This window comes from Sprattus sprattus (genome assembly GCF_963457725.1).
Source record: "Sprattus sprattus genome assembly, chromosome: 11".
Lineage (NCBI taxonomy): Eukaryota > Metazoa > Chordata > Actinopteri > Clupeiformes > Clupeidae > Sprattus > Sprattus sprattus.
In genome coordinates, this window is record NC_137909.1 from 1,059,524 (window position 1) to 1,083,839 (window position 24,316).

Here is a 24,316-nt window from a genome sequence, read left to right on the forward strand (position 1 = left end):
CATTTGAACACATTTCTCTATTGTGACAAATTAGGATACCCAAGTGGCTAGACAAAGAACAAGGGAGAGAAACGTATTTCAGTTTGGCCAGCATGTGCGCTGACAGCTGGAAAGGGGTAGTTCCATTAAGACTTTAACACAGACATCTGGCTGGTCCCCCATTCATCCACTCTCCCCTGTGGTTCCAAAGCTGTGGTACGGTCACAAACACACCAACCCACAGATGGGAATGGACTCACCTGGACCACATGCCAGTGTTTATGGCCAAGTAAAGTGCTGAGTCCCTGAGCAAGGTGTGGGGAGGAGGCAGACAGGGGAGGGGGCCTGTGATGGGGGCTGTTCTCCTTGTGCAGATGTGGGTCAGGGATGCTCTGGGCCTGGCTGGAGTCTCCACACGTCAGGTAGAGCCGGTCCTCACCGTGGAGGAGCACCTGCTCCTGGTTACTCTGCCAGGAGACGCAAATCAATGCCTTTAGATTAGTCGAATTATTGGCATGAGCTTCTTGTACATTCACAGATTGCCAAACCCATTTGAAATGTGGACTAACACAAATGTATCTTCCAGACAGACACATAGTGAAAGAGACTCCCCACTGCAGTGCCAATGACTGTCAAAGGCACGGACATCGTGAGCTTGTTTCAAAAGAAGTGAAGCAACTACATGTCTAGCAACATGCAAGCCAAGCCATAACAGCATGTTTGTTGAGGGGTGTGTCCGTTCCTACCGTGCAGGGGTTGACTGTGAGGGCACTCTTGATAAACTGAAACTGCAGGATGCCCGACTGTTGGGGTGTAATGGGGCCGTCCATGGCTGCTTCACCCTTACCAATCACCCAGAGGTGGTAGCCCTCTGCCCCCCAGCACTGCAGGGGAAAGAACAAGGCTTGAACCACAGCCTGTTGCACTTTAGATCATACGTAGCTAAGATTAAACAGCAGCCCAGTATCACCCTGACAACAATACAACAGTAGACAGCCTACATGAATATACAGCAGTTTGCAAAGTAATACTGAACTACATCACATCCGAGATGCAATACGTCTGGATGTAGAATCGAAACACAGAAGGAAACACATGCAACTTGTAGTGAAACTGATGATGAACTATGGACTCTACAAAGTGATTGGTACAGACTTTAGTGTATGTGTATTATTTATTTACAATCTCCCTATACTAAATAATAATAATATTATATTAAAGCTGCAAGCAGCGTTGAGCGGACACGAGCATGTGCGCACGTCGGGGAAGGCGCTGGTCGATGACGCGCACCGCACAGCCCTCCGTCAAGCGTAGAGCAAGCCGTGAGAATGCCACGTACATCAACACATCACAACAATACAGCACAAAGAATAAAGAAAGCGACGTTTCATACCACCAACAGGTGGCGCTATAGGCGAGTGACATTATGGGCATATATCCGAGTTCAGAACGGGTCCAGCGTCCACCCTATGCAGTTTGGTCAGGATCGGACAATGTACAATGTTTCCAACCACCAACAGGTGGCGCTATAGGCGAGTGGCATTGTGGGCATATGTAAGCGTTCAGGCCGGGTCCAGCGTTCACCCTATGCAGTTTGGTCAGGATCGGACAATGCAGGTAGGATTTTTAAGTGACTTTGGTTTTGGCGAGCACTGGCGAGTCGTAAAAGTTTGAGGGTCTGCCACGCCAACACCTTTCTGATTTTCAAAAATCCGTACATACATTTTGATCCCCCATGGCTGAAGAGTATTCTGACCAATTTTGAAGGCATTTCCATTAAATCTGTAGGAGGAGTTCAATCAGATGCGAGATGTGGAAACAGAGTGACAATTTCAACCACCAACAGGTGGCGCTATAGGCGAGTGGCATTATAGGCATATGTAAGCATTCAGACCGGGTCCAGCGTCCACCCTATGCAGTTTGGTCAGGATCGGACAATGCAGGCAGGATTTTTAAGTGACTTTGTGGTTTTGGCGAGCACTGGCGGGTCGTAAAGGTTTGAGGGTCTGCCACGCCCACACCTTTGAGATTTTGAACAATCCCTCAATACAATTTGATCCCCCATGGCTGAAGAGTATCCTGACCAAGTTTGAAACGATTTCCATTAAATCTGTAGGAGGAGTTCGATCAGACAGCAGTTGTGGAAACAGAGTGACGATTTCAACCACCAACAGGTGGCGCTATAGGCGTGTGGCCTTATAGGCATATGTTTCATTCAGGCCGGGTCCAGCGTCCACCCTATGACTTTTGGTCAGGATCGGACAATGCAGGCAGGAGTTTTAAGTGACTTTGTGGTTTTGGCGAGCACTGGCGAGTCGTAAAAGTTTGAGGGTCTGCCACGCCCACACCTTTGACATTTTCAAAAATCCGTACATACATTTTGATATCCCATGGCTGAAGAGTATCCTGACCAACTTTGAAGGCATTTCCATTAAATCGGTAGGAGGAGTTCGATCAGATGCGAGGTGTGGAAACAGAGTGACTATTCCAACCACCAACAGGTGGCGCTATAGGCGTGTGGCACTATAGGCATATGTCCGCGTTCAGGCCGGGTCCAGCTTCCACCCTATGACGTTTGGTCAGGATCGGACAATGCAGGCTGGAACTATAAGTGACTGCGTTTTGTGGCGAGCATCAGCGAATCGTAAAAGTTTGAGGGTCTGCCACGCCCACACCTTTGAGATTTTCAAAAATCCGTACATTCAATTTGATCCCCCATGGCTGAAGAGTATCCTGACCAAGTTTGAAGTCATTCCCATTAAATCTGTAGGAGGAGTTCGATCAGATGCAAGGTGAGGAAAAGGGCAAAAATGCAGTCAAAACACACGTTCCACTCAAAATTGACAACTTCCTGTTGACCTGCCACCATTTCGTCAATACACTTTTTGGTGCGTCTGGGCATGATAAAGGTGTGTACCGAATTTCATCGAGCTATGCCAAAATAACCCCTATGCAGAGGGGTATTTGCAATTTCTAGGGGGCGCTACAGAGCCATTTTGCCCCGCCCCAAAATTCCTTCAACGCAAAAGATCTTAGATTTCCCGGCATCCCTGCCAAAATTGGTGAGTTTTCGAGCAAGTTTCGCACAGAAAAAAAAAAGAATAAACCATTGAATAGTAATAGGGCTTCGCTGCCTTCAGCAGCTCAGGCCCTAAATAATAGAATATTCATATAAATAATAACAACCTGATAATAAAAGTGTATTTATCTATCTAGATAGATATAAACTCTCCATAGCTCTTACCATAGAGCTGATCTTTAATTGCTCCTTCTTGGTGCCATCGGAATGATAACTGCAGGGAAAAGAAGACAGACAAGAAACAAATAAGAGCAGACCTGGCATAGTGGGTACTATGTGTTTTGACAGAACATAAAAGTAAGAAAAATGTACTGTGTGTGTGTGTGTGTGTGTGTGTGTGTGTGTGTGTGTGTGTGTGTGTGTGTGTGTGTGTGTGTGTGTGTGTGTGTGTGTGTGTGTGTGTGTGCGTGCGTGCGTGCGTGCGTGCGTGCGTGCGTGCGTGCGTGCGTGCGTGCGTGCGTGCGTGCGTGCGTGCGTGCGTGCGTGCGTGCGTGCGTGCGTGCGTGCGTGCGTGCGTGCGTGCGTGCGTGCGTGCGTGCGTGCGTGCGTGCGTGCGTGCGTGCGTGCGTGCGTGCGTGCGTGCGTGCGTGCGTGCGTGCGTGCGTGCGTGCGTGCGTGCGTGCGTGCGTGCGTGCGTGCGTGCGTGCGTGCGTGCGTGCGTGCGTGCGTGCGTGCGTGCGTGCGTGCGTGCGTGCGTGCGTGCGTGCGTGCGTGCGTGCGTGCGTGCGTGCGTGCGTGCGTGCGTGCGTGCGTGCGTGCGTGCGTGCGTGCGTGCGTGCGTGCGTGCGTGCGTGCGTGCGTGCGTGCGTGTGTGTGCGTGTGTGTGCGTGTGTGTGTGAGACTCACGCAAAATCTTCCCCCAGGGTGCATATGAGCTGAGATCCAAACACACTCCACAGAGAAAGGCCACCACATTCCCACGTCACCATGACAACGCTGTAGTCTGGTGACCAACGGATCATCTTGACAGGGCCCGTCTTATTCCACACATCTAAGAGAATACACGCCTGATCACTCAGTGGAACAGGGACAACAATAAAGCCCCAACTCGAAGAATCTTCCAAGGTGGTCATCTTTTTGAAACATTACACATACAGTACCTTGCGTAAGTATTCACCCCCTTGGATGTTTTACCCTTTTATGGCTTTTATAAATCAGTCATGGTCAATATAAGTTGGCTTTTTGGACAAAAAAAAATTCACAAAATAGCTCTCTTTAATGTCAAAGTGAAAATATATTTCTACACAGTTATGTAAATTAAATACAAATATGTACTGAAAATAAGTGCTTGCATAAGTATTCACCCCCTTTATCACCCCCTTTATATAGACTGACCTAATTCAACAGAGGTCCAGCCAATTGGTGCTAGAAGTCTCACAATTTGTGTAATGGGGGTCAGTGTGCAGTGAATGTGTCTCAAGTGATTGTAGTATAACGACACCTGTGTCTGGAAGGTCCATTCACTGGTCAGTATTCAGTAATCAGTATTACTGGCTATTGTTAAACCATTAAGACCCAAGATCACTCTAAGCAACACAGAGAAAAGGTTGTTGAAAAGTATAAGTCAGGGGAAGGATACAAAAAAATGTCCAAGGCACTAAACATCCCCTGGAATTCTGTTAAATCCATCATCAAGAAATGGATGGATTACGGCACATGTGTAAATCTGACTAGATCAGGCCGTCCTCACAAACTGAGGGGCCGCTCATCCCACAGATTTTCTATGTGGTTTAGGTCTGGGGACTGTGATGGCCATGGCAAAACCTTTATTCTGCTGTCGGTGAACCATTTTTGTGTTGATTTTGAGGTGTGCTTCGCATCATTGTCCTGCTGGGAGGTCCAACCACGGCCCATTTTAAGCTTCCTAGAGGGGGGCTGTTAGGTTTTTATTTAATATCTGCTGGTATTTGATGGAGTACATGATACCATGTATCCTAACAAGATGTCCAGGGCCTTTAGAAGAAAAACAGCCCAACAACATCAGAGATCCGCCACCATACTTCAATGTGGGTATGGGGTGCTCTTCTGTATGGCTATCTTTCTGTCTACGCCAAACCCACCTTTGATGTTTGTTGCCAAGAAGCCTTATTTTGGTCTCATCTGACCATATAACTCTAATATAAAAGTCTGACTTACATTTGGCAAACTGTAGGCACTTTAGTTTGTTGTCGATTGACAGCAGAGGCTTTTTTCTGATAACCCTCAAAAACAACTTGTGGTGATGTAGGTGCATTCTGGTTTGGAGACTTTCTGACCCCAGGACTTAACTAACCTCTGCAATTATCCAGCTGTGATCCTTGGAGATTCTTTTACCAGTCGAACCATCCTCCTCACGGTGTGTGGGGTTAATTTACAGATAGGTCCTCTTCCAGACATCTCCTGTCGCTTTTAACTTCTTAACTATTGCCCTGATTGTGGAAGTGGGTATTTCCAACTGTTTAGATATTTTCTTATTTCCCTAAATCAGGATTTCAGCAGCTCAACAACTTTTTGTCGCACTGACACTGAGTTCTTTTGTCTTTCCCATCTTGATGAATGACTAAGGGTATTTGGCATGTGTCACCTCATATTTATACCTCAGTGAAGCAGGAAGCCATGGTTGACCACTTAAGAGTTTCTAATGAAACAGGTGAACTAAAAAATGTAAAACATGACTGGTAATATACTTCAGTTAGATTTTAATTATAGGATTTTCTAGGGGTGCCAATAATTGTGGCACCAATGTTTTGGAGAAAAATATTTGATGTAATGTCAAAAAAAATATTTCTTTCAAGAATTTTACTTTGATGAAAAGGTAAGATTTGTGTGAATATTTTGAGGGAAAGACCAAGATGATAAACAGCAAAGATATATTTTTTCATAGCCTGTTTTGGTCACATTCACTAAGGGTGCCAATAATTGTGGAGAGCACTGTATATCATTTCTACTTTTAAAAGCAAAAGCTGTGTTACAAGCCTTACTGTATAACTACTGTGTAGAAATAGCATGTCATTTTCTTCTCTGTTCTAGCAAAATAGTTTGGAGACCTTAAGGGAAATGATATTGACAACCTTCATATTTGAACTGAATCAGGTTAGCGCTTTTCTGGTGAGGTGTGTCACAACAAAATCAGTCCAGTGTCGCACGTTTTCATTAGGTATACCCTGATTTGATTAGGAATTTGATTCGAGACATACCGATTTGAAATGAAAAATTCCCTCATATTGTTTCTCACATTTGGCCATCAATACGTGCCTTTATCTATAATGCATCTGTCTCCAAAATGTTATATTGTAGAACAACCTATAAATATGACTTTGTAGGCCAAATTAATGCGTTTGCGTTTACGAAATGGCTATATTTTTCTTTCGGACACCTGTTTTGTCAGAGGCAAAGTTTCTGTTGTCTTCCTTGGTCTGATCACATCATGTTTGGTATAGCCATTTACATCTTCAAGAGCTCTTGATGAATATTGACTCAGAATTTAAAGAAACATAAGATCTAAGCCAATGGGAGAGCTTTTTTTAGATATGAACTATTAGATTTAAGCCAATGGGAGAGCTTTTTAGAGGTACAATAGGTCAAATCCTCACACGGATCAATGGAGGTACATTGACTCTGGATAGGCATGCTAATGAAAGTGGGTGCAATTGTGCATAAGTGTTAATTCTCTTCTCCCAAGGGCCACTATCATAATGTTGGTACTATCCTGACAACAGCACCCATCAAATGTTGGTGATCTCACTGATTGGATAGACATCAACTATTCAAAACAACAGCAGATCAACAGTTGACCACATGGGGGCGCCAGACAAAGTGAGAGGTCTACCACAGCGTCCAATATAAAAGATAAGTTACAGTCTCATATACCAACTATCAATTTGGACCTCTGATTGATAATGATATCAATACCTACAACCAAAATGACAATATCAATACTTCTGTCTTTGGTCTCCGCTAGCCTTATGTTTCTGGGGTTCATTGACTTCCATTCACTTGATTTTTGTATTCATGCTGTTGAAATAATATATGCACCCTTTTACTTTCATAATACACTACCACACCTGAAAGACGTATACAATGGTTCAGTATCTGTTTCTCAACATATTCCTGCACAAGTAACAAACTAATTTCATAGTGATTTCAGAGAAAAATACAGATATGCATAACAACTAGTAAATCTGTAAGGAATCGTTGTTCCAAAATACTAAAATAAAATAAAAAAATCAAGAAAAGAGCATGACAGAATCATCTGAATCCAGGCCCAGAGCTCTTGTAGCCGGGCTGGCCACACTGTTACACCCCTGAAGGTTAAAACAGCAGACACACCGTTCCACCCCTGGAGGTTAAAACTGCGGCTACATTCAAGTTCTATTCAAGTTTCTTATTCCCTGTTTCAGAATCATTTCCTGGATCCTAAGAAGTTTGTCCATTCATATTCGTTCATATTAACACACCATAGACACTGCCAACTGTTAAGATAGCTTTCTAATATACAGTAAGACAGCTGGAATAGCTAAGGTTAACAAACATGAGACCTTCACTATAACTAGGCCATGAATTAGTGGACTATTTTAGAAACTTTAACCAAGTTACCTGGGTAGTGTTTTGGGGTCAGCTCCAGTTTGTGGGACAGCTGCATCGACCCTGTCGTGGACTCAATCATGTACACCAACACTGAACCACTAAAAAAATGTAATTAAATACCAATCACCAATTTTTTTATATTCTGAAAATAATAGCTATATTGACTCACTTTCTGAGCAAACATACCTTGCAGCATGCATGCACGCACGCACGCACACACATACATACTAGGGCTGGGCAACGATAAAAAAAAAAAAAATATCTCGATTAATCGCATGATTTCCCTGATTAATCGCATTTCTATACGCAAAATGCAATAATCAATTCAAAAGTAGTGTATAGCGCACTTTTATTTTAAATCTTCTGCCATATGAACAAAAGTGCCACAACATTTGTTGTGCAAACACTTAACTTCAGAATTTGTATATAGTAGCAGCTTAATAAAATAAATACTTTGTGTAATTCTCAACTTAAACAATGTTATCAAAACAAATACAAAACTAAAGATTATTGCCACTGCCAGGGCATTAATGTTTAGAGCGTGGTGAAGCACCAAAAAGTTGTGTTGACAATATTACAACTCAATTCCATGTACTTGATGGCTGGTTACCCTGTAATGTAACTAACCAGCCTGGTTATGACGTTGTTTCTGCCTTATCTCTTTTGATTTTGCATTGTTGGCTGCAGGGACGTGCAGTGAGGTTCGGAGCTGGTGAGGCACAGAAACCGGAAGTGATTACGTCATTTTGAGCTCTAGTTTAAACTATATATATAATATATACATGTATATATGTCTATGGTTTTAAAATTGTCATCTGATCAGAACTGAAAAAACGTTGTTTTATTGTCTAATACCATTATTTTCAAACGATTGTTTTTTTATTGTATTATGATGAGTTATTAATAACATATTAATAGTTGCAAGCTAGTGTATGTAGCCCTCCCACCAATGATATGGCTCATTTCATTTTGTCTGGAGAAAATATAACTACGGTGGTGGGATGCTAATTTAAATGACTATTTAACCAACTCGGACAGCTTCGAAAAAACAATTCCATATTTATTTAACATGTAAACAGTTAAACACCGCATACATAGCACACAATACCAAAATGTTCTACTGGCCAGTATAATTTAAAGTTGGTGCACTTTCGTTGGAGCTCATAACCGCCAGTTTGAGGTGAAACAAAATTAATCCACTCACGATTATCAGTATAGATCAGTGGAAATCCGTTGTCCTCTTCTTGAGTGAATGCAGTCAGTGGCTAGTTTAGCTCAGGATTAGCACCTACCTAGTCTGCTCACAACTTCAAGGCAACTTTCCTGCATCAACAGCCTTTAGCTTCTTTAGGTTCGTGTTGCGCATGAATATGTAGTCCCGTTGGGAAACGTGAAATACTCCAATGCAAATGTGTAATACTACTGTGTTAACTTAAAATACTTAAACGTTCTTAGTTAATTCAACATGCCTCCAGTCTTGTTTGGACTGAAAGTTCAGTTTTGAGAACAGCTTCAGGTTAGCAATGCAATCTTCCATTTTCGCTGTCAAACTCAAGTAGAGAAGTGAAGAAGAAAGTCCAACGTCAGATTATATACCCAACAAGTGCCCTCTCGCTCACCACCCTTCTTGAATCCGTGGTAGTGCGTGCCTCCCTTGCAATATTTTTCAATGCGTTTTCAGCTCAACTCAAAAGGTTCTACGCTTGCGCACGCATGCGTAAAACCCAGTTTGGAGTGATTTCGCAATCCTAGGGGAGGCACTGCCTACCCTGCCCATAGACTGCAATGCATCTGCCTCCCTTGACCGCACGTCCAATGTTCATTGGCTGATCACTGGGAACCGGAAATGCTCAAACTCAGCGATTTTGATAATAAAAATGCTCGAAATGATCGGAATCATGCAGAAATGACACTCGTAACACAGATAACTAGAGAAATATGAATATTTATTTTATAATACATAAATATATATGATTATTATAAAAAAAATATATGTATTTTTTTAATATTTTTTTTTTTACTTTTCAAAATGACAGGTGAGGCTCTGCCTCCCCTGCCTCCTATGACTGCACGTCCCTGGTTGGCTGATGTTTTTAGCTCGCTAGTTAATGGCAACTCCCCATGCTAGCTAGTGATAGCTAGCACATTAAAATTAGTTAGCTTTACTTACCGGGAGCCGGGAGGACAGGGGATATCATTGCACAACAAGCTCAAAATCATATTTTCGATAGTTGATTTTCTTGTCATCCTGATGTGATCTTAATGATGGATCCAGTAGGGTGACAGGCTAGGATAGCCAGCTGCTTAGCTGCTGGTAGCATCATTCAGAGACAACGAACTTCTAGATTCTAGCTAACAGCTGACCGGTTAACGCCCACTGACGTTAACCTTTGCTGGAGGTGATGCACAGGCAATGAATCGCCACATTATTTCGAGAAGTTTAGCTTTCGTGTATCTGTGTTAACTTGCGTGTGGTCAACTTTTCAAGTCTATGTCTATGCCCTTCTCCAGGTTTGCCTATCCGCCCATTCTTTTCTTTTCCGGTTGCGCAGCAGTCAGCAGCAGACTTTTACAAAATGAAAGCCTGTAGGCAACAGACTTACAATAATAAAATAAATAATAAAACCTGCGTTAACACGCAATAAAATAATTGACGGCGTTAATTAATTGATGAATTAACGCGAGATTAACGCGTTAAATTGCCCAGCCCTAATACATACATACATGCTTACAACAGCAAAACTTCCTTGCAGCAAACATACAAACATACATATATATACAAACATACATACATACAAACAAACAAACAAACATACATACCTTGCACAGCCAAATGCCATCAGTCTGTATTTGTTATTGACGGCCACACAGGTGCCATCAGTCACATCTGCTGCCCAGACTCCTTGCAGTTGCTGAAAGTACAGAGAATGTCAGACAAGCATGAACACACAAACACACACTATGTAATCATAGCACAAAAACACACACTTTGTAATCATAGCACAAAAACACACTATGTAATCATCAAAACACACACACACACACACACAGGTGACACTATTTTCACATTGTTCAGTGGAACTCTAAATATTTCAAAACCTTTAGCCCTCAAGACAAGACAATTTTGGCAAAAGGTTGTTGATAATTGAGCTCAACAGCCAATGAAATTACACCCCTCTCCTCTGTGTTCCTGAAGCAACGTGTTGATTGGCATGTCACAACATTTTTTGATTTTTGATTTTGTTTTGAGACTTGTGCCTCATACTGTTTTTGACTGTTTACTGAGGACTTATTTAGTTTATATATTCATTATATAGTCTGCAGATCACAAGAATGTCTTGAGGATTAAGGGAGCCGCAGTGTCGCGCTTATATGCAAACAAACTAACACACAGACAGACACCTCACACACATCAGCAGTAAATCTGTTGGCTGTCGGGGTGATGAATCCAAGTCTTCCGTCATCAAAGACAACAGCAAAGCCGTCCAGAGTTACACAGTACTCCATGCCTCTGATGTGGACCCCATCAAGGTCTAAACATGGTCCACCTGTTGGCACACACAGACCTCAGAAATAGATTTCTTTTAAATCTCTCACACCGTAAGAAACTAAATTACATCCATTACAAGCAAACACAGAAATGTATATGAGAAAGGCAGAAGGGCGCACACACTCGCACACACACGACACAAAACAAACCTATCCCAGACACACATGGCAACACATCCACATAAGAGGTCAAAAGCGTGAAAATACCCAACCACCCAGCAGGACATGAAGAGATAGAGATAATAAAGGGTGTCTCAAAAATACATCCATATAAAAGGTCAGGTCACATTGGTTCAGGTATGTGACTAATGTCATTGAACAAACCTACAGCAATGAGCCACCAAATCACTTTATGCAGACATACCCACCACTTTTCCCCAAAACATTTACCTAAGAAAATATTTAAGTTTAACTAAATGATTACATGAAAATGTTTAACTGTTAGAATGTAGATACAATGTTAAAGATTGTGTAATTGTTTAAAGGAGGGAATGCCATGAAAAGTTTTGGGAACCACTGATGTAGCTGTAGACCCAGGCCACTGATGTAGCTGTAGACCCAGGCCACTGATGTAGCTGTTGGGTTTAGACCCAGGCCACTGATGTAGCTGTAGACCCAGGCTACTAATGTAGCTGTTGGGTTTAGACCCAGGCCACTGATGTAGCTGTAGACCCAGGCTACTGATGTAGCTGTTGGGTGTAGACCCAGGCCACTTTATAATGCAGTTTGGAATCGTTAGGTTGGCATCACACACAACCTGGTCATTGATGGAATAATACCCTTTCCTACTGGCACAATCATTTTCATTATCTGGGGATCCAGATAGCATCCAAGCGCCTGTCAGGGCAGTGAGCGATCTGAAAGAACCCTTGACACGTATGCTTTAGTGTTCAGGCTATGATGGGTTCTGATGTAGTTGCATTATGTCACTGCCATAAACTGATTTGCCCTACACACGGTAGTCTTGTATGGAATCACTTGTATGGAATCACCAAGAACATTCTGAAATTAACCTGTGGCAATAAAATACCTAGAGAGGTAGACCTGGTGCTCAGGCTGTGATAGGAAACAGACCTAGAGAGATATACTTCCTTGTAAAGATGGGCAAAGGGCCCAGCTTCTGTCCAGGTCATGCTTTAAAATCTAAAATTAGAATATATATAAATGTCGTCACCTACTTCATTATCTTCATTTTGCAGCAGGTTTCTAAATTACTCAAACCTGATAGAACCGAAAATAGCTCTTCTATTGTTATTTTGTGTCATCTAAATATGCAAACTCATATTCTTAGATGTGTACTCTGTCTGTCTCACTGAGAGCTGAACCATTGGCATTAGAACCCCTTGCCCCGAGATAGCTTCCTTCCTGCTATCACCCTTTGTCCTCTGTTCTCACCCCTCCCCCATTTCTTTACATAGTACTGGCCATTAATGGTGGTGGTTAATCGTTTTGTGCCAGGGTCAATCTAGCGTCTCTCTGTCATTTGGTTGGAAGTTTTTTGTAATTTTGGAAACCCATTTTCTTGGTCAAGTAATGATGTGTATGTATATAGTGTTCCAGGAAGATATTTCAGACTTAGCAGCAGGGTCTTTCAATAGACATCTAGCCCTCATTGAGGAAATCCTGTATTTGTTGAACTGCCACCACCTCTGGACCCATTGTGCACTGGCTACTGGTTTTTTTCCAGGCTTTTCAAGATTAAATTGCTTAGGCATGAAGTTGGGACTATGAAAGGATAGATATTCAAGATTTGCTCTTTTCAATAACTGATATATACTCAAGTCAAGCGGGAAATGTACAGACTGGGACCATACAGTTGATACAGTGAGAACCAAAGAACACTTAATGATGAGGTGTGACCCATTTGTGAGTCTGACACTTAAACATGGCCACTGGGGAGAGCGTATTTTTGAGACTGCCTGTAAACCACAAGGAAATCTAAACATAGAACAAAAAGTAAGGAAATTTGTGTTTAGTAGATTATTTCTTTGTTGTAACAATGCTTCTCGGCAATAAATGTTATACCGTCTAATCTACCAAACACAAATGTCCTTACTTTTTGTTTATATGCTTGGTAAATGTGTCTTTGGGTGAGAGTTTGAGCTGGAGCGAATTAAACAGAAAACAGATGCACTGCACACCACACTGAAGCAAAGGGCAGAGAAGAGAGGGTATGGTGCCTGGTTTGTGTTTGGAACTCTGACCTCTGGATGACTGCAGGTCCAAACTAAATGGGACAGTGCAGAGGCTGATGGTCTTGTGTCCGTTGCTCACTCCATCCCAGTGCAGGATGTGCAGATAGCCATCAGCTGTAGCTACCAGGAGGTCCTCCGGCATACTCTGGAGACTACAGGGACAGAAAGCAGACGCAGAGGGAGAGGGAGAGGGAGAGGGTGCCAGAGAATTTGAATTATACAAACAAAACTAGAGACAAGTATGGCTGAATGGGGTTTAAATGTAAATGTAAAACTAGAATGCGTTTCATGAACGAACTGCGAGAGTGTGCTTGCTCTGTTGCGGCCATCAAGCATATGTTGTGCGCATATGTTGTTGAGGGGCCTCACAGACTGATATCTGAGAACAAAATCTGTATAGTACTGTGTTTTCTGTGTTCAGTACAACGTTGAATGCAGGTTGTAGGATGAATCTGCCAGCCTTCCAGTGTAACCATCTGCAGTGACACTGAATACACCTTTCTGTTTTTAACCAATATATTTTAGCAAGCAACCAAGCTCAACCATTATATTTTGGCTCCACTGACTGAAAACTCATTACAATTTAGTCTAGTTTTAGGCACCTTTAAAATTCCATATTATAGCCACATTAAAGTCCTTCCCTTCCCTTCTCAGGCCCAGGGACCTCCTGTGTTGTGTCTACTGCATAGTAGTCTAGCTTGCAGTAATTGTGGATGCAATTTTTCTCCAAGATACAGATCTCATGCCTACAGCTGAATTCCAATTAAATCAATGTAAATAATAATTTAAGGCAATACTTGATTAACAGAATTGTCATTTAAATAAATGAGAATATCACGTCTAGATTTGGAAAATTCAAATGATGTGATGGCAATTTTTTGGGGTGCCCATTTGAAATAAATCTTCATTATCAATTATAAATATTGTATAATGGGCTGAAATGGAAGGCACCCAATGCTTTCACTTAAATTATGTCAAATTAAGATTCACTAGCATTAATAACTGATTATAAACAACAACATTATATAGGTAGGGACTGATATTATTGTTTCGAAATACTAGAGAAATATATTAATGCAAAGAATAGAGAGATGTCGATAGTTATTTCTTGTATTTCGAATTTGCTCGTTCACACTAACAAAATAGCTAGCTGGCTTAGTGTTACCATAGCCCACTACATTTCAATATTTACATTTACCTCAAGTACCTACATTTGAGCAGGTTACAATCGTTAACAACTACAGATAACAGATACAGCCACATTCTGTAACTACCTGTATCCTACTTACAATTTCACTCCTTGCACCGTTTACTTTGAGCTAAACTCCATGGCTATAATCCTGGCTGTCTTGAAGAGACGTTAATAGGCAGAAACAAATACATTGTAACGCTGGTTGCACAGGTTGCAGATGCAGACCACTATGATTGACTGACACACGCACACATTGTTCAAATCATACGCTGGACGCTTGCTTTATTAGTATTTCTACATGGATTTAGTAAATGATCAGGCTATAATTAGACCACATCGGCTATGTAATCGCTGACAACCGGGACGATTTCATAGTGGTTGGTGTAAACCGGGACATATTAGCGTCCCGACAGGTTTTTGTCGGGACGCGGGACACGCAACTCAAAACCGGGACTTCTGGTCACCCTAGGCACAATACAACTAGGCTTCTATGCCTAGCTGGCCTTAGAGTTAAATCAACCACATATCCTCCATATGAAATGCTGTGAAATGTCATAACCAACAGATTTAGCTAGACGGATAGTTTTGACAGTTGAAAGTGGTGTCAATGATAATAACAATTGCCCAAATAGACAAACTATAATAACTTAGCTAGGATAATGCTATCTCATAGTTAGCTAACGTTAGCTAGCTAAACGTTTACCAAGGCTAACGAATTGCCCAAATAGACAAGGCTATTCAAACCAGTCACATATTCATTTATTTTTTGCTTGATTCATGTTGTGCGTAGCCTGTCCTATAGTCCCTACTGCAATGAGTTTACTAGTTAGCTATCGATAGCTAGTGTAACTTAGCTAGGATATGCTACCTCATAGTTAGCTAACGTTAGCTAGCTAAACGTTTACCGAGGCTAACGTGAAAGTATGGGAGCTAGCAAAGCCATTTCTAGCTCTACTTCACAATATTGTGCACGTACCTATTTTTAGGCGCACATGCAAGTGAAATACTCGCACTGTAGAGCCCACTGTAGAGGCATGTGCTCGTAAATTAATATTCCTAGTTATACAGTTGAATGGAGAGGGACAGAGACTAGAGGAGCCTTGGCGCAGGTGTCAGTGAAGCACAGGTGCAAGCTAGTTTTAATGACCCCATTATGATGTCATAATCCACAGAGTTCTGCCATGCAAGTCTATGGGGAAAAAAGGTGATGAAAAAGAGGAATAAAAGTGGCAAGGAGAACCGCCATCAAAAGATATAGCAGGTTGCACCGGATCAGGCCGGACGTTTCTGTACCTCGAACGGGCGAGGCCTGATTCGATGCAAGAAAAACGGGCGGAATAAAGAAAATTATGAAGAACAATAGTGTGCTTCCCTTCGGGCAAGATGTACGAGATGTACGAGAACGCACATTCAATTTAAGAATCAGTGGCATTCCTCATTCGGGGAAGCACAGCTAAGAAAACTTTGGCAGTTTAAGAACACATTTCCAGGCGTTCAGTACGAAGTTCGTAGAAGACATTTAAGAAGACATTTCAGAGAATGTTCCAGAATGAGGTCCAATGGGAGGGGTAATTCCATATGATTACAGAGAGTGATAAAGTAAAATTAAGAGATGGAATTAAGGATGAGTGAGAGAGAGAGAGAGAAAAGAGAAAGACATAAATACAACTAATTGAGATGTTAAGTGTAATGTTATTAAGGGAAACAAGTAAAGAAACAGACAGTGATCGTGTGAGTGATAGTGTGATGGAGCTAGAATGGCAGTGATAGTAAAAGAGTGATAAACTGATTCACAGAGAGAGTGAGTGAAAGACTAAATGAAAGAGAGAGAAAGCTGGTTAACTTGAGATTGTAGATCAGTACAGAAAGGTTTTAACTTGAGATTGTATATCAGCACAGAAAGGTTTTAACTTGAGATTGTAGATCAGTACAAAAGGTTTTAACTTGAGATTGTAGATCAGTACAGAAAGGTTTTAACTTGAGATTGTAGATCAGTACAGAAAGGTTTAACTTGAGATTGTATATCAGCACAGAAAGGTTTTAACTTGAGATTGTAGATCAGTACAGAAAGGTTTTAACTTGAGATTGTAGATCAGTACAGAAAGGTTTTAACTTGAGGTTGTAGAACAGTACAGAAAGGTTTTAACTTGAGATTGTAGATCAGTACAGAAAGGTTTTAACTTGAGATTGTGTATCAGTACATAAAGGTTTTTACCTGGTGATGGGGGCCTCGAGGTCAACTGGTTTCTTCATCTCTAGACTGAGAGCAGGAGCACATTGTTCCTCCTTGTACCCAGGAGTTACCTTAACACGTAGACTGCCCCTAAAAACACACACACACACACACACACACGAGCACACAGGCACACAGACACACAAAGAAACACTGAGGGTTAGATTCAGTTCTTTGTATAAGCATTGTCCAAGGTGCTTTACAGAGTCCTAATTCCATGAGCGCATGAATGTCCTAGAGCATGGGTTCCCATCCAGTGGGTCGCCAAAATGTTTCAGGTTTTTTTCCCCACAAATTTTCCACGAAGAACTGATTTTTAGTTGAGAAACAATATTAATACTTTATAGGATTTATATGATATGATTGGATGTTTTCAACACAATATAAAACATCTAAATAGACAAGACAAAGCAGGACAGCAAATAAACTCATACTAATCCAGCAGAAAGATGACTAGCTTTGAATCGAAGTTGCGCATGCTCAGACACAAAGCGCCTGGCGGCTCCAGAAATCTTACAGACAGCAGCTAATTCCCTACAGACCCCCAATGTCCATTCTCCACAATAAAGGTAATTGTAGCTGCACAATTATTTCAAGCTGTTATTTTAAGGTAGAATTGTTCCGTAGTGTTGCTTTAAGGTTAAGTCAGTGGCGATATTAGCAGAAAAATTGAGAAGTTTCTTAAGCGAAAGAATAACAGCACTGGTAATTAGGGCTGAACGATTTGGGAAAATAATCTAATTACGATTTTTTTTTCCCCAAAATATTGCGATTGCGATTCGATATGCGATTTAAAAAAATGTTATCCTCTTTTTTTTCTCCAACAAAACGTACTGAATGATTTAAATATGACACAATATTAGATACATTTAGTGTGAAATATTCTTTCCCACATTTTACATTTGTATTTAACTGCTCATTACAGAAACAAATCAGTGGCTTTGCCACTGTGCATTTAAGTTATTTAAACAAAGTCAAGTACAGTCCCGCTCAGCAGTATTGGCACCCCTAGTGAATATGAGCAAACAGGGTATAAAAAAATATGTCTGTGCTGTTTATCCTCTTGGTGTTTCACTCAAAATATTCACAAAAATCTTACCTTTACATTGAAGTTAAATTATTGTAAGAGAAAACAACGGTTGAGATTAAATAAATATTTTTTACAAAAACATGTGTACCACTATTATTGGCACCCCTAGAAAAATCTTATAATTGAAATCTGACTGAAGTATATTTCCAGTCATGTTTTACATTTTTAAGTTCACCTGTTTAATTATGAACTCTTAAGAGGTTAACCATGACTTCCTGTTCCACTGATGTACAAATATGAGATGACACAGGCCAAATTCCATTAGTCATTCATCACAAGGGGAAAGACCCAAGAACACAGTGACGATGTGCAATAAAAAATTGTTGAGCTGCACAAATCAAGAAATGGACACAAGAAAATCTCGTACCAGTTGAAAATACCCATTTCCACTATCATGGAAATAATAAAGAAGTTTAAAGCGTCAGGTGATGTTAAGAATCAGCCTGAAAGACGACGTGTGTGTACATTGACCCCACGCACCGTGAGGAGGATGGTTCAACTGGCAAAATAATCTCCAAGGATCACAGCTGGAGAATTGCAGACATTAGTTGAGTCTTGGGGTTAGAAAGTCTCCTAAACTACCATCAGACGCCACCTACATCACCACAGGTTGTTTTGAAGGGTTGCCAGAAAAAAGCCTCTGCTGTCAATCAACAACAAACTAGAGTGCCTACAGTTTGCCGAATGGAAGTCAGACTTTCAATGGGACTGAGTTAAATGGTCAGATGAGACCAAAATAAAGCTCTTTGGCAAAAAGAACAAAGGTGGGTTTGGCGTAGACAGAAAGATAGCCATACAGAAAAGCACCCCATACCTACTGTGAAGTATGGTGGCCGATCTTTGATGTTGTGGGGCTGTTTTTCTTCCAAAGGCCCTGGACATCTTGCTAGGATACATGGTATCATGGACTCCATCAAATACCAGCAGATATCAAATGAAAACCTAACAGCCCCCTCTAGTAAGCTTAAAATGGGCCATGGTTGGACCTTCCAGCAGGACAATGATCCGAAGCATACCTCAAAATCAACACAAAAATGGTTCACCGGCCGCAGAATAAAGGTTTTGCTATGGCCATCACAGTCCCCCGACCTAAACCCCAAAGAAAATCTGTGGGATGAGCTGAAGCCGAGTCTACAAGCGTTGACCTCAGAATCTGAAGGATCTGGAGAGATACTGTATGTAAGAATGGTGTCAGATCCCGTGCCATGTGTTCACCAACCTTATCAGGCATTATAGGAGAAGACTCAGAGCTGTTATCTTGGCAAAGGGAGGCTGCACAAAACATTTAATTAAGGGGTGCCAATACCTGTGCACACATGTTTTGAAGAATAATATTTATTTAATGTAAAAAAAAACTTTTTCTCTCAATTATTTTACCTAAATGAAAAGGTAAGATGTTTATGAATATTTTGAGTGGAAGACCAAGAGGATAAACAGCAAAGACATATTTTTACTTAAAAGTTTATTGTAAGATATAGCTTGCTAGACTTAATGCAGTTAGAGTTAGACTGTAGGTCTAGTATCTAACGTAAGCAACACTTTTACTGTATAGCTAGAGCACGTGTATCACATTGGTTTATAGTCTGTCAAATTAGTTCTAGTTATTGGTGTTCGTTGGCATAAAAAGTTAGTCTCCTAGTTAGTACATCTGATTAGAGCTAGCAACCATGAAAAACCTCTTCTGAAACTAAGAAGGATAACTATGACTAAATGTGACTAAAACTAATATGCATTTTTGTCTTAAGACTGAATCTAAAATAGCTGCCAAAATGAATACATCTCAGTGTTCATTTTGGCAGCTATTTTAGATTCAGTCTTTTAGATTCAGCAGCTATTTTAGATTCAGTGCATATTAGTTTTAGTCACATTTAGTCATAGTTATCCTTCTTAGTTTCAGTCTAGTTTTCGAAAACTGAGCACACTACAACAGCTACACTGTGTCCAGGTACATCCTCAAACGTTTTTCAGTTAACCTAATGATTCAAGGTCTCTCATGAATCATTACTCCCAGGACACGGGTTAATGTTAACTCACGCTATCGGTTATGCTTAATCCTCTCCAACCACATTAGCAACAAAATAAACTGGTGAGCTATCAAGTTAACCATTCTTTCAGTATAAGCTACTTTTGCATAGCCCCGTACAGCTAGGATAGCTCACGTTACCGTAGTAGGAATACAAGCCTAAGCTCACTATATTCACACAACTATATTCATGAATTACTTCACAGGTTTACTTCACAACTTGAATTAAGGAAAATGATCCCCCGTTACGGCTAGCTGAAACTGCCAGTGGATACTCCCGTTACGTAGTGTTAGTTAGCCTTTAGCCCAGTACTCAGATATTACAGCTGCTTAACACAGCTAGGATAGGACTGCATAACACAGCTAGGATAGCTAACGTTACGGTAGTGGGAATACAAGTTTTTCAAGTTCGCACGTACCTATTTATGCGAGTGAAATACTCGCACTGTAGAGCCCTGGATGGAAGGTGTCTCTTAATATTCCTAGTTATACAGTTGAATGGAGAGGAACAGAGAGAATAGGTTCCTTGGCCTAGGTGTCAGTGAAGCACAGGTGCAAGCCAGTTTAATGAGCCTATTATGATGTCATAATGCCCCTTAGTTCTGCCATGTAAGTATATGGGGGAAAAAGGGGATGAAAAAAGAGGAATAAAAAAAGGAGTGGCAAGGAGTACCGCCACGAAAAGATATAGCAGGTTGCACCGGATCGGGCCGGACGTTTAGGTGTTTGAACGGCGTCTCTATCTCAATCGGGCGAGGCGTAGTTAGCTGCAAGAAAAACGGGGAGAATAAATAAAGAAAACTTATGAAGAACAATACTGTGCTTCCCTTCGGGCAAGCACACTAATAATATTATTATTGATAAACCGGTGCGGTTGAAAACTGTCGTTCCACTGCGAGGCCGACGTACACGAATACACCTGTATAAATGCACATTCAATTTCCACTCAAAATACTGTCAAAAGTTCGATTATTGATTTCCAACGCAGCCTCCATTGGTGAAAATAATAGTATGTAGGTTTGTATAATAAACATGAAATAGTAATAATAGATAAACTTGACTTTCATAATTCGTGTGTTCCATTTCTGACCACTGGTTAGTTCTAGATTCTATTGATATAGATTTCAGTAGTTTGCATATACGAGGTAAACCTTGATCTTGAATCTTTGAACCATACATGATAGCACCATGGGGCTTGGACTATTGTCAATATATTAGCCTATCTATATTTAATTTAAAGTGGAAGCAAAATGATAGCCTCCATTATTTATGAAATGTAAAAAAAAAAAAAAAAAAACATTGATTTCTGCTGATAGGTAACACAGACCCCCAAAACAGTTTTTTGGGGAGCACCGAAGAGCCATTTTGACCCAGGAAAAACCCTGGATGAGCAGTTTTACGTTAAAATAACAGCTTTGAAAATTGGGGCGCTACAATGACTTTTAATATGGAGTATCGCCTCTGTGCCATTGCCATACCAGGGTCCGTAGGCAAATGACTGCGTTATGTAGAAGCCGCCTGGTTTTTACTGACTGCTGAACTAGTAAGTAGCTTATTTGCCGTCTTGTGTTGCACTTGCTTGATGATTGGCTGTGTTAGGACAGTTGTTGACTAACTAGTTGGTCATAGTGTCAAAGTAAGCATTTCAAGACATTTCGCTAGTTTGAGCCACTAGCATCTCGTCAGTGATTAGCAAGTGATCCGTTATGCTGCTTCAATCACTGTGCGCAAAGATGTCCATCTTTTAAAAAAAAAAAAACACTTTTTTTTTTTTAATCACGGTTTTTATTTAAGGTGCGGTTTGAAAATCGCGTCTCATCATATCGCGAATGCAGCCCTACTGGTAATGTCATCCTTCCGTTTTGTGAATTGAGGTGACGACATTGAGCCCAGGGCGCAGTGTGTTGAGTGCGTTTTAAAGCTGTCTTATGAGGTGCTCAAACCTTGAAATCGGAATCAACATTTGGGGACGCGACATCCAGCACTCACATACAGAACCAGGTCCTGGAAAAGATGAAAGATAGCCCGTTCCTTTTTAAAACAAGTAAGACGAGTCCACGGACATCAGTAAAGCTGCATTAGTGCTGTTTTTTGTGCGTTATCATTGGGCTGGTATTCTACAAGAGGACATGCTTTTCTGTGGAGAGCTACCAACTCGAACTACTGCCCAGGACTGCTCGGTGCTATTTATGTTGATAATATATTTCAGCCACAGAGTTAAATCATTATTTCAATTATTTGAATCACTATATTGACCTATTTGAACTTATTAATTTGAACATAATTTGAGCCTATTTGTTTACATGTCTGAAGCATCACCTTTAATTAGGCCTAGCTAAGTGGTCTTGTTTGCATGTTTCATCACTTGTTTTCAGTGCATGCTATTTTTTGGGTCTATTCTGGTTTTATTTCCTTGCTTGTTTGCCTAGGCCTACTGCAATTACATTCCTTTGCTTCAAAACTCTTTTGGATAATACATCCCATTTGACTAAATGTAGGTAAAACTGCCTGTGTGGTTATATGTTGTTTTCTCATGCACAATACATTTTGAAGCGATATCTAGATTTTCTTGTATTAATTTCTAGGCTTCCACCTGTAGAAGCTGCGGATTTTGCTTTTGTGGCAATTAAGAATCGCTTATTAATTAGAATTAATGGATTAAAGATTAAATTAGCCTAATGGAATAAAGATAAAGGGGGTGTTTTATTGAGACCCGACCTGTTACAAATACAATAAGTTGGGCATCAGAGTCGAAAAGGTTGGGAACCCCTGTCCTAGAGAACTGTTTTTTCTGGCCAGCTGCTGCAAGAGTTGGACTGAGTTGGGGAATGGGTAGGTGCAAGTGGTAATAACAGTCACAGTTGGACTGACTTGGGGAAGGGGTGGGGGTAGGTGGAAGAGTTGGACTGATTTGGGGAAGGGGTAGGAACAAGTGGTAATAACAGTCACAGTTGGACAGAGTTGGGGAAGGGGTGGGGGGCAGATGGTAATAACAGTCACATTTGGGCTGAGTTGAGGAAGGGGTGGGGGGCAGGTGGTAATAACAGTCACAGTTGGACTGAGTTGGGGAAGGGGTGGGGGGCAGGTGGTAATAACAGTCACAGTTGGACTGAGTTGGGGAAGGGGTGGGGGGCAGGTGGTAATAACAATCACAGTTGGACTGAGTTGGGGAAGGGGTGGGGGGCAGGTGGTAATAACAGTCACAGTTGGACTGAGTTGGGGAAGGGGTGGGGGGCAGGTGGTAATAACAGTCACAGTTGGACTGAGTTGGGGAAGGGGTGGGGGGCAAGTGGTAATAACAGTCACAGTTGGACTGAGTTGGGGAAGGGGTGGGGGGCAGGTGGAAGAGTTGGACTCAGTTGGGGAAGGGGTGGGGGCAGGTGGTAATAACAGTAAGAGTTGAACTGAGTTGGGGAAGGGGTGGGGGGCAGGTGGTTATAACATTCATGGGGCATGCACACGGAGTCTAGTTTGCCTGAATCAGGAGAGAAAGTTTCCGGATCAACCTTTCGTGGACTCGAACCCTGTGAATCTGCACACAGAATCCACACTGGTTCAAATCGGGGTTCCAAAGTGAGTAGGTTTGAATCTGGTCGCAGGCTGGTCCACCAGGTTTGGTCCACCCAGGTTTGGTTTCAGGAGAAGAAATGGAAGATTCTAGAGTGGCCGTCACAGTCGCCTGACCTGAACCCAATCGAAAATCTCTGGTGGGATTTGAAAGAGGCGGTTGCAATACGCACACCAAAGAATATTACTAAACTGGAGACCATTGCCCATGAGGAATGGGCTAAGATTCCTCAGGAACGCTGTCAGAAGATGGTGTCTAGCTATCCATCACGTTTGCAGCAAGTCATAACAGCAAAAGGGTGCTCTACTAAGTGCTGAAGATGCTTGTCATGAAGGGGTTGAATAATTTTGACACTGCATTCAATTCATTAAAGTCATTAAAAGTAGCATTTTGTGTTGAATTTGGATAAAACCCCTTTAATATTAGTTTCATTAAACTACTTCAACAATTATTGTGTAATTTGTTTATTGCAAACAGCTGAGACATTGTATATTTTGCCAATAAACCTAAAAGGGCAATGGGGGTTGAATAATTTTGAGTGCAACTGTTTTTCGTTGTCTTACTTAGCCATATGGATGTACTTTTTGGAGACCAGCCAAAACAACGGACACGACCTGCAGTATTTAATAACTGAATGGGTTGCCATGGCGCAGTGGTTGTGGCGGTCTCTCTAACAAAAAAAAACAAAAAAAAGATTACCTTGCTGCTATTACACATGAATTTCGCTAACGGGATTAATACAAATGTATCTATCTATCTACCTAAATCGATGTTGTAAGGAAAGGGATGCCACACTTGAATCTATCACTGTTTAATCTATTTGCATCAGACCTTTGTACAAA

The 24,316-nt window shown here is 41.4% G+C and overlaps 1 protein-coding gene across 2 annotated transcripts in view; it reads right to left on the reverse strand.

Moving 5' to 3' along the window:
- The window catches only part of ric1 (RIC1 homolog, RAB6A GEF complex partner 1), a 90,000-nt gene that overhangs the window by 23,163 nt on the left and 42,521 nt on the right, over positions 1-24,316 (reverse strand). For both annotated transcript variants that reach the window (XM_080847427.1, XM_080847426.1), the window contains exons 4-12: positions 16,776-16,883; positions 13,378-13,520; positions 11,036-11,172; positions 10,445-10,536; positions 7,634-7,722; positions 3,905-4,049; positions 3,224-3,272; positions 726-863; positions 240-446 (exon numbers count right to left, since the gene is read on the reverse strand). In XM_080847427.1, the coding sequence (XP_080703553.1) occupies positions 240-446; positions 726-863; positions 3,224-3,272; positions 3,905-4,049; positions 7,634-7,722; positions 10,445-10,536; positions 11,036-11,172; positions 13,378-13,520; positions 16,776-16,883 (1,108 nt within the window). The remainder of the gene's footprint in view (positions 1-239; positions 447-725; positions 864-3,223; positions 3,273-3,904; positions 4,050-7,633; positions 7,723-10,444; positions 10,537-11,035; positions 11,173-13,377; positions 13,521-16,775; positions 16,884-24,316) is intronic.